The sequence below is a fragment of the Maniola jurtina genome, chromosome 18, assembly GCF_905333055.1.
Source record: "Maniola jurtina chromosome 18, ilManJurt1.1, whole genome shotgun sequence".
NCBI classification, from domain to species: Eukaryota; Metazoa; Arthropoda; class Insecta; order Lepidoptera; family Nymphalidae; genus Maniola; species Maniola jurtina.
The window spans coordinates 7,650,301-7,666,643 of record NC_060046.1 but is presented as its reverse complement, the minus strand read 5'-3'; the positions used below and the strand labels follow the sequence as shown (position 1 = coordinate 7,666,643).

The 16,343-nt window shown below is 37.6% G+C and overlaps 1 protein-coding gene across 5 annotated transcripts in view; it reads left to right on the top strand.

Annotated features, from left to right (window-relative positions):
- Positions 1-16,343, top strand: part of LOC123874513 (phospholipid-transporting ATPase ID) — a 55,897-nt gene that overhangs the window by 31,134 nt on the left and 8,420 nt on the right. For 4 of the 5 annotated variants that reach the window (XM_045919914.1, XM_045919915.1, XM_045919912.1 and 1 more), the window contains 14 exons: positions 898-956; positions 2,185-2,397; positions 3,810-4,015; positions 6,456-6,586; positions 8,301-8,500; positions 9,026-9,244; positions 9,901-10,009; positions 10,351-10,490; positions 12,136-12,312; positions 14,215-14,394; positions 15,083-15,193; positions 15,277-15,453; positions 15,624-15,795; positions 16,025-16,129. In XM_045919914.1, the coding sequence (XP_045775870.1) occupies positions 898-956; positions 2,185-2,397; positions 3,810-4,015; positions 6,456-6,586; positions 8,301-8,500; positions 9,026-9,244; positions 9,901-10,009; positions 10,351-10,490; positions 12,136-12,312; positions 14,215-14,394; positions 15,083-15,193; positions 15,277-15,453; positions 15,624-15,795; positions 16,025-16,129 (2,199 nt within the window). The remainder of the gene's footprint in view (positions 1-897; positions 957-2,184; positions 2,398-3,809; positions 4,016-6,455; positions 6,587-8,300; positions 8,501-9,025; positions 9,245-9,900; positions 10,010-10,350; positions 10,491-12,135; positions 12,313-14,214; positions 14,395-15,082; positions 15,194-15,276; positions 15,454-15,623; positions 15,796-16,024; positions 16,130-16,343) is intronic. The other variant, XM_045919916.1, reaches the window with a different exon arrangement.

The following is a 16,343-nucleotide window of genomic DNA, read 5'->3' as shown; positions in this document are numbered from 1 at the left end:
GAAAGGAAATCCGTTCTGCGTTTAAGAAATTAGAGCTTACATAACTTACTCAATCCTTACTCAATTGAAATAGGTAGATATCTACTAGAGATATTCAGAACTAGATCATATGACTCGTACTTGCTTAGCCGTATTCCAGGTATAACTTGAGTGACCGTTATTATTGTGAACTACGTAATCGGGTTCAACTAAGTAGAACATGTTGCATGTTTTGAGTTGCAGTGAAGTGGGGAAGCCATGTAACTCACGTTTACCTTATGAGCACGCCACCATTGACTGTGTCGTAGGTATTATAAACCTACGTGCTCTATGAATTAGTATGAATATAATTTGAGAAATTTATTTTTTGCTACTGTAAGGTGATATAATCACAGCTAAGTCAGAGTTATTGTTTCGGTTAAAGTTTTGTGATTAATAAGAATGCTTATTGGGCGTTTGACCTACTTCACCAACAATAAGTTTTGCATAACACCAAGAAAACTCTTATTAATTTACAATTCCACGGTGTTAGCCATATGGCTTTTCAAATCAATTGGAAGAAAGATTTCAATGTTGCTTTGCTTCAACCAGTTTATGTCCGTTGGCTTCAACCGAACCTTTCCAATATATTGTATCTGGCAAATCTAGGATTAGGCAAGCTTACTTTATTTAGTCTTTAACAATGTAGGTACATATAGTTATGCAGATATTAGACCCTTTAGTCATTTTTACAACCGTATGTGCATGTACGTGTATTGCGGTTAAGCGGCTACGAATACTTATAAAGGTCCCAATAGGTTTTTCCAAAGTGGTCATAGAAAACGTACCACATTTAGCTTTTTACAAAGGCACCTACACAATTGTGATCAACTTCCATAAAGCGACAACCGCTTGAGCTTGAATTGTTCTTTGTTACAGAGAATGAACGGAGAATCAAAGCGAACAACAGAGAATACAACGCGCAGTTCCGCTACGCCGTAAGTTGGTGTTTTTTAACTTCTATTGATATAATAAATTGTATTTTAGTCACTTGCATTTACCCTTATATTTTACAATAATTTGTCAAAAACATTTTTAAACTTTTTCATCCCTATTCCTACCATTAAAAAGTGCTGAGTAAAAATCATGAGCTTATTCGGCTGAAACACGAATGTGCGTGTCTAGTGCGTATTTCAGTTGTTTAATTCGTAGTTACTTACATACAAAATAACGTAAAAGTTAAATAAATCTTATATTATATCCACAGTCGAAATGAACTACTATAGGTAGTAAGTAGGTACGTAGGTATTGGTGAGTCAAACATTTGCCGTCTAGGGTGTATTTTCTTGGCAATGTTACAGTTTATTTTAGAGCTTTTGGTGAATCTCTCAATGGAGTTCAGTAAGAGAATAACATTTTGCGTATTTTAGGTTATATACGTCCTCGTACCTAGACCGACCGTTATACCGTCGTGGTCGTCGTTGGCACGTTACGAATATTGCAACAAGTTTAAGATAGAGGCCAAAGATACTTTCAATCTAGGTTTGGATAACCCTTTGTGTGACTTTGGCACACCTTATGGTTTTACTTTCCCGCTTAAAAACATTGAGTTGCTATAACTGGTACTCGTGGTTATTAAGTATTTAAGGATTTATGAATGAATACTCAAACCAGAATACAAAATAAAAAGAAGAAAATGCACTTTACTCCAATTTAAAATAAAATACCTATGTTCTCTGAGCGAAGAAAGCAAATAGTGCGTGCCTACACCAAGGAAAATAGCATAGCAAATTCAAATTCAAATTCAAATTCAAATTATTTTTATTCAATTAAACTTTTACAAGTGCTTTTGAATCGTCAAAATAATCTACCACTGGTTCGGAATGCTGTTCCTACCGAGAAGAACCAGCAAGAAACTCGGCGGTTGCTCTTTTCAAATGTACAATTTACAATAATATGCCATACTGTATACAAGCAATTGCAGCGCCGTATATTGCTGGAGCGAATCAAATCCAAGCTTTTTTGTCATTTACATAATCTTCGATTGTATAATAAGCTTTTTCCAGGAGCATACTTTTAATAGATTTTTTAAACTTGTGTAAAGGCAAGTCTAAGCAAATGCATAGCAATTTATAGTTATTTGCCTTACCATCTTTGCCTTTTGAGTACCATTCATGTTTCTTGGTAATTTTAATAGTCACCAATCACCGTGTTTTGTCGTGACAGAACAACTACATCAAGACGTCGAAGTACTCGATTATAACGTTCCTGCCACTGAACCTGTTGGAGCAGTTCCAGCGACTGGCGAACTTCTACTTCCTGTGTCTGCTGGTGCTGCAGCTGATCCCGGCCATCTCATCGCTCACTCCCATCACAACCGCGATACCGCTCATTGGAGTGCTCGCTCTCACTGCCGTCAAAGACGCTTACGACGACTTTGTGAGTAATTACACTTTTCTAAATTTTTTATTCAAAATAGCATTCGTTCAGCACAATGCATCTACTTTCTACCTGGTGGAAAGCAATCACAACGTCTCTAGATATTGAGATCATTGCCTAGAAGATGCCCATTACACTTTTGCTCAAGAGTACAAAGTTTTTGGCGGCGAAAAATACCTAAAGGTGCATGTATGGAAAACATTTCGTAATTGTCAGTCTCAATTATTCTTGTTATTCGATTAATGAATTGTGAAGAAAAAACAAACTTCCTTGATAAAGAGGTTTAATTAGTTTTGTGCTAATTTTGCTATTCACGAAATCTATATACCTTACTAGAGAAAACGAAATATATTTTTACCCAGGGAAAAGAATGGCTCTACTTTTATATATTTATTTTGCACACAGCATGCATTCAGCAATTAGGTTTAATTAACGATTTATGTAGGTATTACCACTACAGAATTAGCACAATTACCTCCCGGCATACTCCCGGGATTGTTGAGGTAGGTGTGAAATATAAAATGTACTCGTAGTTAGTATTTTAAATGCATTTATTATAAGAGTATGTGCTCCAATCTCTAATTAAGGGTTTTATTATGTAAATAAATAATAAATAATTGTAATATGATTAACGGATGTAATATGCCTTATGCTGTTAATTGCACTGTATTTGTAAATACGTTACAAATAAATAGATTATAATTAATTAATTATGCTAGAGGAACATTTATCGTCAATTATTTAAATACCAACGTATGGTATTAAGATGTGCTAGGTGGTATTTTCCTGACTCGTTATGAATCATGATTAAAACCCATTGCCTCTGTGGAAGCAGCTTTTGCTGCATGTGAGGCTTGTCATTACATGGATGACTGCGACTCCCTCCGCGAAAAGTTTATTATAATCCCACGGAAACTCTTTGATCTTCCGGGATGAAAAGTAGCCTATGACCGCCTCCAGGATGCAAGCTATCCCTGTACCAAATAGATGACGACTTCTTCAGCGTGGATATAGGTTTTTTTTCAATCCCGTCGGAACTCTTTGATTTTAAGGGATAAAAGGTAGAGCTGGAATTTTTTTCTGGGATGCAAGCTATTTTGTACCAAAGTTCGTTAACAAGGGTTAAACAGATGGGCAGCCAAACGCTAGCAGACAGACAGACTTTCGCACTCATAATAGGTATTAGTGTTATCAACTATTATACGAGTAAAATGTTGATGGTTAAATAAAGGTAAAAATCTTGACCGATTGAGACAAATTTACTCAGTTCATTTGTGCTTATGGTTTTTCTTATATGCTCACACAGACGGATAGTTACACCTTTATAAAATAATATACAGTAGAGTCAAAGAAATATTATAAATGAAGATCCCATAACTTGATACTTCTTTAACAATATGTATTTTTTGCAGCAACGTCACCAAAACGATTCCCAAGTGAACCACAGAAGGGCGAAAACTCTTCGCAATGGCAAGCTTGTGGAGGAGAAGTGGGCGTCTGTTCAGGTGGGAGACGTCATCCGGCTGGAGAACGACCAGTTCGTCGCGGCGGACATCCTGCTGCTCAGCAGCTCCGAGCCCAACGGCCTCTGCTACATTGAGACTGCTGAGTTGGATGGGTACGCCTTATCTATCCAATTACAGTTGTAATGTTTTTTCTCTCGTCTGGCTTTACACAGATTAGCCAATGTCAAGTTTGTAGTTATTTACATTATGGACTTTGCCTGTGCCGGTGCTCACCGACACACGCACGACGGCCCTTTAGAGCGCTTTCCAGTCAGTTCCACCACCAAAAAATACAAGTAAAACACAAAAACCGGCCACTTTTAACAAAAAAAAAAAAAACACTCCAAAAAGGCACCGCACGCGCGCCAGCAAAAACGCCAACACAGACGAAGTCCCAGTTGTAATTAGTGTCACGTAAAAAAATAAACACCGGTCAAGTGCGAGTCGGACTCGCACACGATGGCTTCCGTACCATCGTGAGTAAGAGTGAGTGACAATATTGGCTATGATTGATGTGTGATTTACCTATAAACTACTCGTATAATGCATATTGCAGCCATAGATATCTCTGTTCCGGTAACACTGACAGAATCTGCTGCTAGACACACAGCTAAACCTGTGGGTCTAGAAGCATAATAAAATAGGTGACCTTATCACTAAGTAAGGATTTTTGATGACTGATCTAAATTGGATGGGAATGACACCTTCACGTATTTGTTTATATGATAATATAAATATGTAAACAAAATAGAATATGTTATCAATTTCATTCACCTCATGACTTTCATACAGAGTTTAAAAATCCAATGTGGAAAATTGTATGGTTGGCAAGAAGTCAAATACATTATTCATTGTCTTAGTCATTCAGTATTAAGATATACACGTTTTTATGCAATAGTTGCCCTGTCACTCATTGATAACAATAATTATTTTTTCTCACAATTTTAATACTTTGATCTTTCAAATGATTCATTGTTTGTTTTTTAATAATTAGTTTATCTTATTCTTCACGCCCCTTGATAAATCATATAGATACTAGCATAAAAATATACTCAAGCTGCCAGTCCATTACTCTATTAATGGAAGAGTATTTTTACTGAGCAGTTTCGCGCTGGCATGGCAGTAGATAATTGGTTAATTCAGTTTTTTTATTCCCTATCTAAATAGGGGATGATTTTTCGAAAATACTTTCTTAGTGCCACCCACTGAGAAAAGTCAGCTGTGATCCCTGAGATGTTGCCGATGAAAGATCCCACTGGTTATTAAAAGAATAAACTGATAGTAAAAGAATAAACTGAACTGATTTAACTGACATACCTATCAGCTTGCACTGCTGGTTCTATAACTATAAAAACTGTATCTGCACGATTTTTGTACAACAAAATATTTTGATAATAATTAATTAATAATTGTAATCAGAGGAAGCATCATTATCAACCACTATCAACTTGCTGATGCCCGCGACTTCATCCACGTGGATTTAGGTTTTTAAAAGTCCCGTGACATCTCCAGGTCTTTAACTATACCCGTTCAAAAAATCCGGTCGATCTGTTGCTTCGTTGCGAAGTGATTGCAGGACAAACCAACAAACATTATACACTTTCGCATTATAATATGGGCCGGCATATAGAAAACAGTATTTTTTTGTGTCTTTGTTTCGCGCATTACGCTGAAACTAGTTCCGTATATCGTAGACCTATTCATAATGAAAGGATTTCCACACGAGCGAAGCCAGGATGGCTCATCTTGTTACTAAATAGGCACAAATTAATTAAGCTTGACCTAGCCCGTAAAACATCTGTTATTAAATAATGATAAAAGGTCTGCTTTATCTATTAGTAGGTTAAAACGAACTTGACCTTTATTACTTTGTTTTATCTTGTTTAATTAATTCAAAATTTACGTGTAGGTATGTGAAGGTTATTGTAAGGAAACTCCTTAGGGGAAAATTACGTTTTGTTGACCAAGGCTCTACTGTTGCTGCTAAAAAAAAGTTAGCTTTGTAAAACCAATAAAAACAGATTTTTTATTATTTTTCGAAGATGAAATTGGGACTAGTTTCACCAATTTTGTATATGCACTTTATGAAGTTATCTAAGTTAGTTAAATATCACCTGTATAAGTTTTTGTTCAACAGATTTAATTTAATGGTCATCATGAAAATAATATTTCCATAAATAGAAACGTCTAATGGTTCGGCCCCACTATCGGGATTCGGCAAACCATTCGTGATATCGCAAAGTGTATGGCTGGCGACGATCGTATCGTTCTGCATATTCGCGTAAAAATAGGTTTTTAAAAATCGCACGAGAACTCATTGTTTTTCCGAATATATCTAATACACTACAGGGAGGACTATTCGCTGTCACAGAACGTTGCGTGTGCCGGCCGGCTGATTTGCCAAACTTACCTATTTAAAAATTCGCTAAACACAAAACGTTCACCGTATCCCAATTAGTGTGGCCCGTAGCCCGAAATTGAATCATTTGCCGAATCCCAATAGTGGAGCACCATTAAAGAAATGTTGAATTGAATGTTGTTTTATTATTACAGGGAGACGAACTTAAAATGTCGTCAGTGCCTTCTGGAGACGGCCGCCATGGGCCAGGACGATGCACAACTGGGCGCGTTCGACGGCGAAATCGTCTGCGAAACGCCCAACAATCTACTTAATAAGTTTGATGGTAATTACGTCGATTCATTTCTTCACAAATGAAACTGCAATTCTTTTTTAGTACTGAGTCACGCAGACAACTGTAAAGATAGCAACTATTTTAACTTCATGTATTTTTTTTAAAAGCGAATCATCGCTTTTATTATCAAATATATAATAGTTTCAGTACCAATTATTATGAACAACTTTTATGGTCTCTCTTACTATAAAATTATTTCATTGATGGCTTTCATTCAGTGATGATCACTGAGTTGACGAATAACTCCCTGGTGATAAGAATGACATAAAAAAGTCTCGACATTTGGATTTGAATATAATTGTAATTATTATGGAATAGATTTGTCTATATGTGACAGTAAATACGTAAGAGATAAATATAGTTATGGAGAATAAAATATATCAAGTAGGTACATAGATATGAGGAAAAGTATTTCAAGGAGCGTACCCATCACTCTGTGATATAATTTTCCTTCTAATATTCTCGTACGGCACGCAGCAATTGAACTATCATACATTGTCTTGCTGTTTATGCACGTCCTGTTTCCTTATGACTGGTGTAATTAAGCACGAATAAGCGGATATTGTTTGCGTCGAAGACGTTGTTGGTAATCTAAATACAATCGAGTAGTCGCATAATACGTTGTATGGGGACATACATTTCATATCCGCCGTCATAGTCAGTTTAGCGCAACGACCCATTTCTGATTTCACTTTCCTATTATTATTATTGGAATTCATTTCATGTCGGTTTTCAGGCATTAAAAGAGCTAATCAAAGTCAAGTACTTTTTTAATTAATTCTATACTGCACCCTCAAGTAGTAGTCAAGCCTTACTTGCCAGTTACTTTACACTAACATATACCAATACAAATAGAAAAACGAAATTCGGAAGGGCATTCCATATCTTACGAGTGCGAATCTGAAAGCGAGGAAGCGAATGCCGTACCCGTAAAATGTTGGCTATGTAGGGTTTCGATAGATCTACGATGCCTTGCGGGTCGATGAAATAGAGAGGAATCAGATCGAGAAGAGTTCTTGCGTTTTCAAAATAGATACACATTATATCCAGTGGAATATCGATAGACAACCTTTTTACGGTGTGTGCTAATACACATTATTTGTAAACAAATAAATAAATAAAATAAAATGTAATAAAATACTTACTACCTACCATTTTTTTTAATTATGTAATGAACCAATCTATCTTTAATCAAAAATGCTATTCGTGTCTTCTCTTGCAATAATATCGTATAAATGCTAGAATACTATATTGCAGAAATTCCGCGCACACACTGACTGCAATCTGCGGTTTCGTAACTGAGCGATCGTTTGCTGCAGAATTAGAATGTAGGTAATTGACGGCAACTCGATTGCTTTGTGAAATGCTGCCTTTTATACCTACTTATTGCCGCAGCGTTATTATAGGGTTCATCTCACTTCTAAATGGAATCAGTCTGTATTCTTCTCCTGCTTGTAAGGTAGGGCTGCTCCCCATGTATCTAAGATGATATCTATATTACATACACAATTATGTGATACTCTATTTCTAAGAGTGCTTACTTTAAAGTTGAATGGTAGGTAGCATGGTGTTACTATTTCGTGCCAGGTGAAAAGAATATTAAGACAAAAAGCACGCTTTAAAACATGGAGGCCTGTTGTCAGTCAGCGGTGTTGCTTGTGACAAAGAAAGACATTTGATTGATGATGGAGCGTACATTGCGCAGGCACGCTGAGCTGGCGGGACCAGCACTTCTCGCTGGACAACGACAAGATCCTGCTGCGCGGCTGCGTGCTGCGCAACACGTCGTGGTGCTACGGCGTGGTGGTGTTCGCGGGCAAGGACACCAAGCTCATGCAGAACTCCGGCAAGACCAAGTTTAAGCGCACCAGTATAGATAGGCTACTTAATTTTCTTATTATAGGGGTAAGTGCGACATTCGATCGAACCGTTCAATTATCACAATTTTTCTCCATTGACGTGTCGACATGCGTAAAGCCGCGTTTGCACGGGTTGACCTGGACTCAACGACTTGGGTAGTTTCACGAAGTCGTTCTACAAAACTCGTTTACACGTTTCGACGAAATCGCATTCGAAATCAGCATATACGAAATATGGCACATATTGAAGTCGTTGCAAATTCTAAAAGACTATGACATATCAACCATATAAGAACATATTGTCATTGTCTGACCATTTACCAGCCATTTTCTACCCCTTAAAGAGCAAAAAATAGAAAATTAGTATCGAAGCTAGTCGAACAAGCCTGTCGCACGAGGCGATCGAAGTTGTCTACACGCTCGACATGCCTGTCTACTATAGTCGAACCGAAACTAAAGTTGGACGACTTGGCCGAAATATTATTTACACGGTTAATTAATCAATTGAACGACATTTTATCGAGGTCGACTCGTGAAAAAGCGGTTTAACGTGAGTGTGTTGTGTCTCCAGATAGTGCTGTTCCTGCTGTCGATGTGCGTATTCTGCACGGTGGCGTGCGGCGTGTGGGAGTGGCTGGTGGGGCGCTACTTCCAGGCGTACCTGCCGTGGGACACGCTGGTGCCGGCCGAGCCCGCGTCCGGCGCCGTCGTCATCGCGCTGCTCGTCTTCTTCTCCTACGCCATCGTCATGAACACTGTCGTGCCTATATCACTTTACGTTTCCGTCGAGGTAACTATTGTGGCTGTGGCTAGTGTAAGTTGCGGAACACCTCACGCAGCTTTAATGTCTTCCTGATCGAATTGCGCCCAATCTCAACAGAGACTAGCTAACTACGTTGGAGGTATTATATTGCAAAAATGCGCAAACCTGAGTTTGCGCATTTAGGTAATAGAGTATACAGAGTAATTTTTCATAGTCCGATGCGACGGATATCAGAGACAACTGAAAAGATATCAGGCCCAGGACCCACCGTCTTTACGAGCTCTTTAAGGGACGTGGATTTACCGCCACCAAATGCCCAAGTCTTTGTCCAACAACTTTTTGGGTAACCGAATGCTGCTGCAATGTTCCCCTAATATTCCCCTGTAAAGCAGATTGTAAGGCTGGAGTGTACGAGTGTTCTTCGCATTTACGAATAAAGCAACTCAGGCTCAGTATAATACAAATTAAGGACGAATATTCTCAGTCAAAAGTAAAGAAATTGAAAGGAAACAATTTGATGAAATCACTTTTTTCTCGGTAATTCTTTAGTGTGACACATTAATAAATAATTTTATTAGTAAACGAAATAACTCGTCGTTTCTTATACCACGGTGTGGTTCGAGTTGGTGTACATTTTATATATACGATCGACGGTCACAAACACTTCAATATATTTTTTACAGGTAATAAGATTCGCCCAAAGTTTTCTAATAAATTGGGATGAAAAAATGTATTATGAAAAGACTGGAACAGCTGCTAAAGCGCGCACCACAACTTTAAACGAAGAACTAGGTAATTACACACAATTTATATAAAATACTAGCTATACCTGGCCAAGTGCGAGTCAGACTCCCCTGATTGCGCCGGTAAAATGAACATAAAGTCTATGCTGCTCTATGCTGTTTCCGCTCCCCGCCGCTTTCCGATGATATATCTGAATATGACGTTACTAGTCACAATCATTAGAGCATTCAAGAACTTTGGCGTCAATATTTTATGAAACTCTTATTTTATAAATCGAAGCCGAAGGGATATCCACCACCATTACCGAGAGTGGAGGCAGTGGATAGTTGTGGAGAAAAGTTTGTGTTTACAAACATACACTTGACTTTTATTATGTATATTGATTTCAGGTCAGATCCAGTACATATTTTCGGATAAAACTGGCACTCTAACACAGAACATAATGACGTTCAATAAATGTTCGATAGCAGGTGTGTGCTATGGGGACGTGATCGACGAAAACACGGGCGAGATCATGGAACTCACGGACGTAAGCATTATTGTCATTTCAACTTGTTTTCTACAATATTTTTCACAAGTAGACTCAATTTCACTAGAGTTTCCACCAGTATGCATGTAGGCTGTTCCATAAGAAGACCAGCACCATACGATTTTGTACATGCGAAATTGTGAAGATATTATAAGCACGGTTCAGACTGAATTTATTTGCATGTTTTTGACTTTTTTGCGACACAATAGAAGATAGATATTTTCAGTGAACATTGAATATTTTGTCCGTTTTAAATAGCTTTGGACTTTGTGTGGGTTTTATATTCAGAAACCTTAGGAATGTAAACGTTCTGTATTTATGTCAATAAGCTGTGAAAATGTTTTGGTATCCATATTCATACATTTTCCTCATTAATCAACACACTGATTGTTGACATCACATTTGTCCATTAAGCTTTCGATGATAATTTAATTGGTAAAAATATGTATGTCGTCCTACGATAATATCTGTACACAATCTACCACCCAAATATTATAATAGCAGTTTTAGAAGTATTACAATTGCTTGCATGTTCACAACGTTTACAGTTTACAGTTTATGATAACGGGATTTGTCTCGTGTTTTGTTTTGAATAACCAAAAAAAAAACCATTTATCATAATGGTTATTGTTTGGATAGATAAATTTAGACATTTTATTTTTGTAACTGTATAGTGTATATGTCACAGTTAAAACCCGTTTTCACTAGTTAAAGAGTTCGGAACGAAATCTGACCAGCCCGCATCCACACAGTTTTCTGTCTTACCCATGTCTTACCACTAGAGTGATTTTGTAAAGCGAGAAGCCAGACGCTTGCAAATGAAGAGAGCCTACGACCATAGTGAAACGAAGATCGAGTAGGTGAAGCTAAATGAAAGGACGACAAAGCGAGTCTTCTAGCGTAGCCTATTCATAAAATAATTTAGTCAGTCAGCCAGTTAAAACAATCAATCGATAAATCAGTTTCAAAATCAGGCGCAATTTTTCAATCGTCAAATAACTTTCATCTAAGGAATTTTGACAGATTTTCTATACAAATACTGTCAGACCTCAAATTTATTCCTCAGATAAAAGTTTTTAAATTGATTTTTACGATTGAAAAATTGGATAAATAGGACTGATTTTAGTTTTTACTAGTTGTAACAAAGGCTTATAATAAAGACTAGTTTTTACTAGTTGAAACGGATTTTAACTGTAACATATATAAATTGCAATCAAAATACACGAGTCAATTCGTCCTCAAAGACAAGTACACTTACACCAAAAGCTGAACAGAGAAGCCTTCATAAAAGTATCATGTTCGTACGTTAAACTTACACGTTAAGTAATAACTTACACTGAAAGTTACACCCAGTTGTCACAAAAACTGATGACTATTTATAACACTTCAGAAAAGCAGTAGAAATATTACAAATGAAATATAGGATATAATTGGGATTGTTACATATAGCTAGACGGACAATAAGCAATAACCCCAAACAAAATTTAAAAGTACCAACAACTGACCGAGTGGTCTATCAAAGCTCAGAAAACTACGAGTATATTATTATAACAGATAGATAGGTAGGAAGCAAATCGCAAGCGCGAGTTGCGTAGACGTACAATGTGGGGGTGGTAGGGCAGTGAGTGACGCGTGTGTCGCGCAGCGCGGCAAGCGGCGCGGCGAGGGAACCAGCGCCGTCCCCAGCGCGGCCACGCCTGCGGGCGCCACGGTCGCCGTGACGGCCGCTGCGGGCGCCAACGGAGCACGCGCGCGCCTGCTGGACACCGAGCACGAGCAAGGACGGAGCACGCCCGGCGCCACGCCGCAAGCGCACGCGCACGTACGACACGCACACGCAACTCCTCGCTATAACGACCTTTATACATTGTTGTACTTAACAAAATTAACTTCAAAGAAACCAGTGGCGAACTAAGGGTAAGGCGGAAGGGGCAAGCCGCCGTGAGCTTCTGATCTCTCTTGAAAAGACCTAGAATACCAAATATGTTCAGTAAATTAAAGCAAGTTTGAAGTTGAAGGTCCTCAAAAAAAAAAAAACAGAGAACAAGATGTGAATAATTGTGATTAAAATTAAGGAAAAATTGTAGCGTTCACATCGCGCACGCTTTTATTTCATTGTTAATGAATTATGGTTACAATTTAATTGCTCACCAAAATAATTTTTAGACCCTAAGGCTAAGCACCAAGTAAAGTATGTCAACTTCAAATAAAATGAACCCACTCTATACAGAGGTGCCTAAAGAACAACGTTTTAAGTTCCAAAATAATTATACACTCATCAGAATAATTGTACGCGTTGTATTTATATTCTTTTCGCCTACCAAAATGCATAAATGCTCACCAAATCTTGTTTCCCTCAAATAGTAGTCGAATCCGTGACAAATAAGTATAACAGAAAATGGGGGCCTCATTTAGTAATGTTGCTCCAGGCCTCCGACGAACGAGCTTAGTCCGCCGCTGTAAGAAACTAGAACGAGTGTATTTTCTCGTTATTTTATTGAAAGTTGCAATGTGTACAGGTCTACTATGTGCGAGCATGTTATGTGCCTTGAATTATGCGATAACACGTTGGTGTCTGGAAAATTCCGGTCACAAATATAAATTCAAAATACATTCATATATTTTTTTCATTGGTCTTAATTTCTTAGAATTCTATTAATATATACTATGTTAATGAATCGCATTGAATTAAATCATGCATTTAATTTTTTCCTATGTTTGTAAAATGTTCGCATAATTTACGGCAACATTAAACTCGCTTGTTCTCTTCCTAGCAACTAAAAAAAAATTGGGAAGGATAATAAAAAAATAACACCTCTTAATTATGCTAGTGCTGATAACCTAAAAACGAGTTCCTTTAATTAATTATGCTGTATTGCAAGAGTACCTACCTTTTATAAAGATAAAACTAATAATTTCAAAATAATTATAAAAATAACTTGTATTGTTTACTGTTGTGTGTCTAAGGGAAATAGTGTATTGTGGTACACTAATAAATTATAATTAGAACACTATACACAAGTAGCATTCTATGACACATTCTACACCTAATCTTATCATTTCACATCCTAATTCCATATCTGATCTAACTATACTAATCTATACAGTCTATACACATTCTATGGTTGAATAGTTATGCATGCTTTTTTTGTTCCTTCTGCATTTTGTAACTTTTATACTTCATTTATAGTTTGCACGGTGTTGTGTGCTTTTCGCATATAGACTGTTATTTGTTGTTATTTGCATGCTTATGAATGTTGTAAAATGATAGTCGATTTATCTGTATGTATTCTTGATTCACGAATTCTTTATTACTGAGTACTTGCTCTTGATGAAATTAGCTTGAAAAGGCTATCCAAGAACGTGGACATTTTTGGTCACAAAATGAATTAATTGGATAAAAAAGTAAAGTTACTAAAATAATTCTGAACGGACTGACTGAATCTGCCATATATTATATAAAATGATGAACTAGCTGAATAGCATAATATCAGTATATATAGTTGAAATCGCTAGCAACTTAAGATTTCACATATTCTAGGAATCACTATAACTAAGACTCCCACTACCATAGATTCAGGCGGTGGATCAGATTCAACTTTATTAAACAAGATTTACAGTGAATGTTAAATTTATCTTATAATTTTGGAATAATACTTTCATTTTTTTTAAGTATGAAGATTCGGACTGCGTAACTATAGTATTTTCAAAACATTTCGTACAGAGCACGGAGCCTCTGGACTTCTCGGACAACCCGGAGTATGAACCGGAGTTCAAGTTCTTCGACTCTAAGCTGCAGAAAGCGGTGAAGCAAGGCGACCGAAACGTATATGACTTCTTTCGTCTGCTCGCGCTCTGTCACACGGTCATGCCTGAGCAGAAGAACGGCCGTCTCGAATATCAGGTAATAAGCGAATAGTAACATTGTTAAATTAATTAGGATCTAATTTTAAATAATAGAATATATTTATAATAAACTAGATTAATATTATAAAGGCGAAAGTTTGTGTATGTTTGTTACCCTTTCATGCAAAAAATAATGTACGGATTTGGCTGAAATTTGGAATGGAGATAGATTAAACCTTGGATTAACACATTACTTTTAATCGCAGAAAATCTGATCTGAATCCCTAAAACCACGCGGACGTAGTCGCGGGCGTCAGCTATTTACCTTAACTACCTTTAAATTACCTTTAAATAATTCTATTACCCTATCTTTTAAATCACACGATTCCTTCGTTGCATGAGGAATAACGGCAACGTAACTGATATGTCCACCATCTCCCCTTTGCACCGAAAAGGGTATATGTAATATACAAGTACGCTCGAAGACGTTTTGTAATCGCCACAAAATGCCAGTTATTTTTTGTGCCGATTCGTCAACTTGTGACGAACGTCACCCCTCCCACACCACTCCACCACCGCAGGAACATCCTCAGTTATGCGCTATCTCTACAGTCTCTCGTTAAATAGCTAGAGAGTCGAAATTTTTATAGCATGTCCATTGCCGCTATAACAAATTCAAAATGGCAGCCATAGCCGATTTTTTTTTTTGTGGAATAATTTTACTCAAATAAAACTAAACTTCCCAGGCACAGTCGCCCGACGAGTCGGCGCTAGTGTCAGCGGCAAGAAATTTTGGTTTTGTGTTCAGAGAACGTTCGCCTAATACTATTACGATAGAAGTTATGGGTAAAACAGAGGTAAGAAAATAACTCATTTATTTCCATTGATTTTGTTTTTACCATAATAAAATATAGCAAGCTAATTGATATTTTTGTTGCAGGTGTACGAGTTGTTATGTATATTAGATTTTAATAATGTTAGGAAAAGAATGTCCGTGATATTGAAGAAGGATGGTGAAATTAGGTTATACACTAAAGGTGCTGATAATGTAATATACGACAGATTAAAACGTAGCAGCCATGAAGAAGTGAGAATAAAAACACAAGAGCATTTAAATGTAAGTATCTGGCGGCCCATCCCTGCTCTAGACTTGAAGGTCGAATTTATTTGATGTAAAACATAGAGCAAATTGACAACTTAAAAGTTAAGTGCTCTTGGGAAAGCCTGTGTCCAGCAGTGAACGCAAACAGGCTGATTGATTGATTGACGTTTGTTGAACGTTTGCAGAAGTTCGCGGGCGAGGGTCTGCGCACGCTGGCGCTGGCGTGGCGGCCGCTGGAGGAGCGCGGCTTCGCGGAGTGGAAGCGGCGCCACCAGGCCGCCGCGCTGGCGCTGCACGACCGCGACGAGCGCCTCGACGCTATCTACGAGGAGATTGAGACTGACCTAATATTGATCGGTGAGTGACGACAAGTACCGAAGTCTAAGACTGCATCAGGCGCGTCCACGAGCAAAATACTGCACTAGCCGTATTAAATAGTAAATACAACTCTTGGAGACTAGCAACTCTTTATCTAAAGGAAATGGAAACGGTGTAGGATGTGTTGAGTCAAGACCCGAATACGGCTACTTATCACATCCTATATTGCTCTATTTCTTAGTTGCTGAACTTATTAATTTATTTACAGGTGTAACAGCAATAGAAGACAAGTTACAAGATGGAGTCCCAGAAACAATAGCGAACCTAAGTATGGCCGGTATGAAATTGTGGGTTTTAACAGGAGATAAACAAGGTAAATAATTTAATTATACACTAACTGATACCTGGCATGCTTGCATGCAATGCCTCTTGATATGAACGACTTGTGCGCCACCTAATTTACGTTGACGGTACTAGGTCAGAAATCTCCTCGCAAGTTATCAATAACAACTGTACAATCGGTTGAATATAGGGATGCATAGGGGACAAACAAAGATACAAATAAAACAAAATTGTTAAAAACGTTG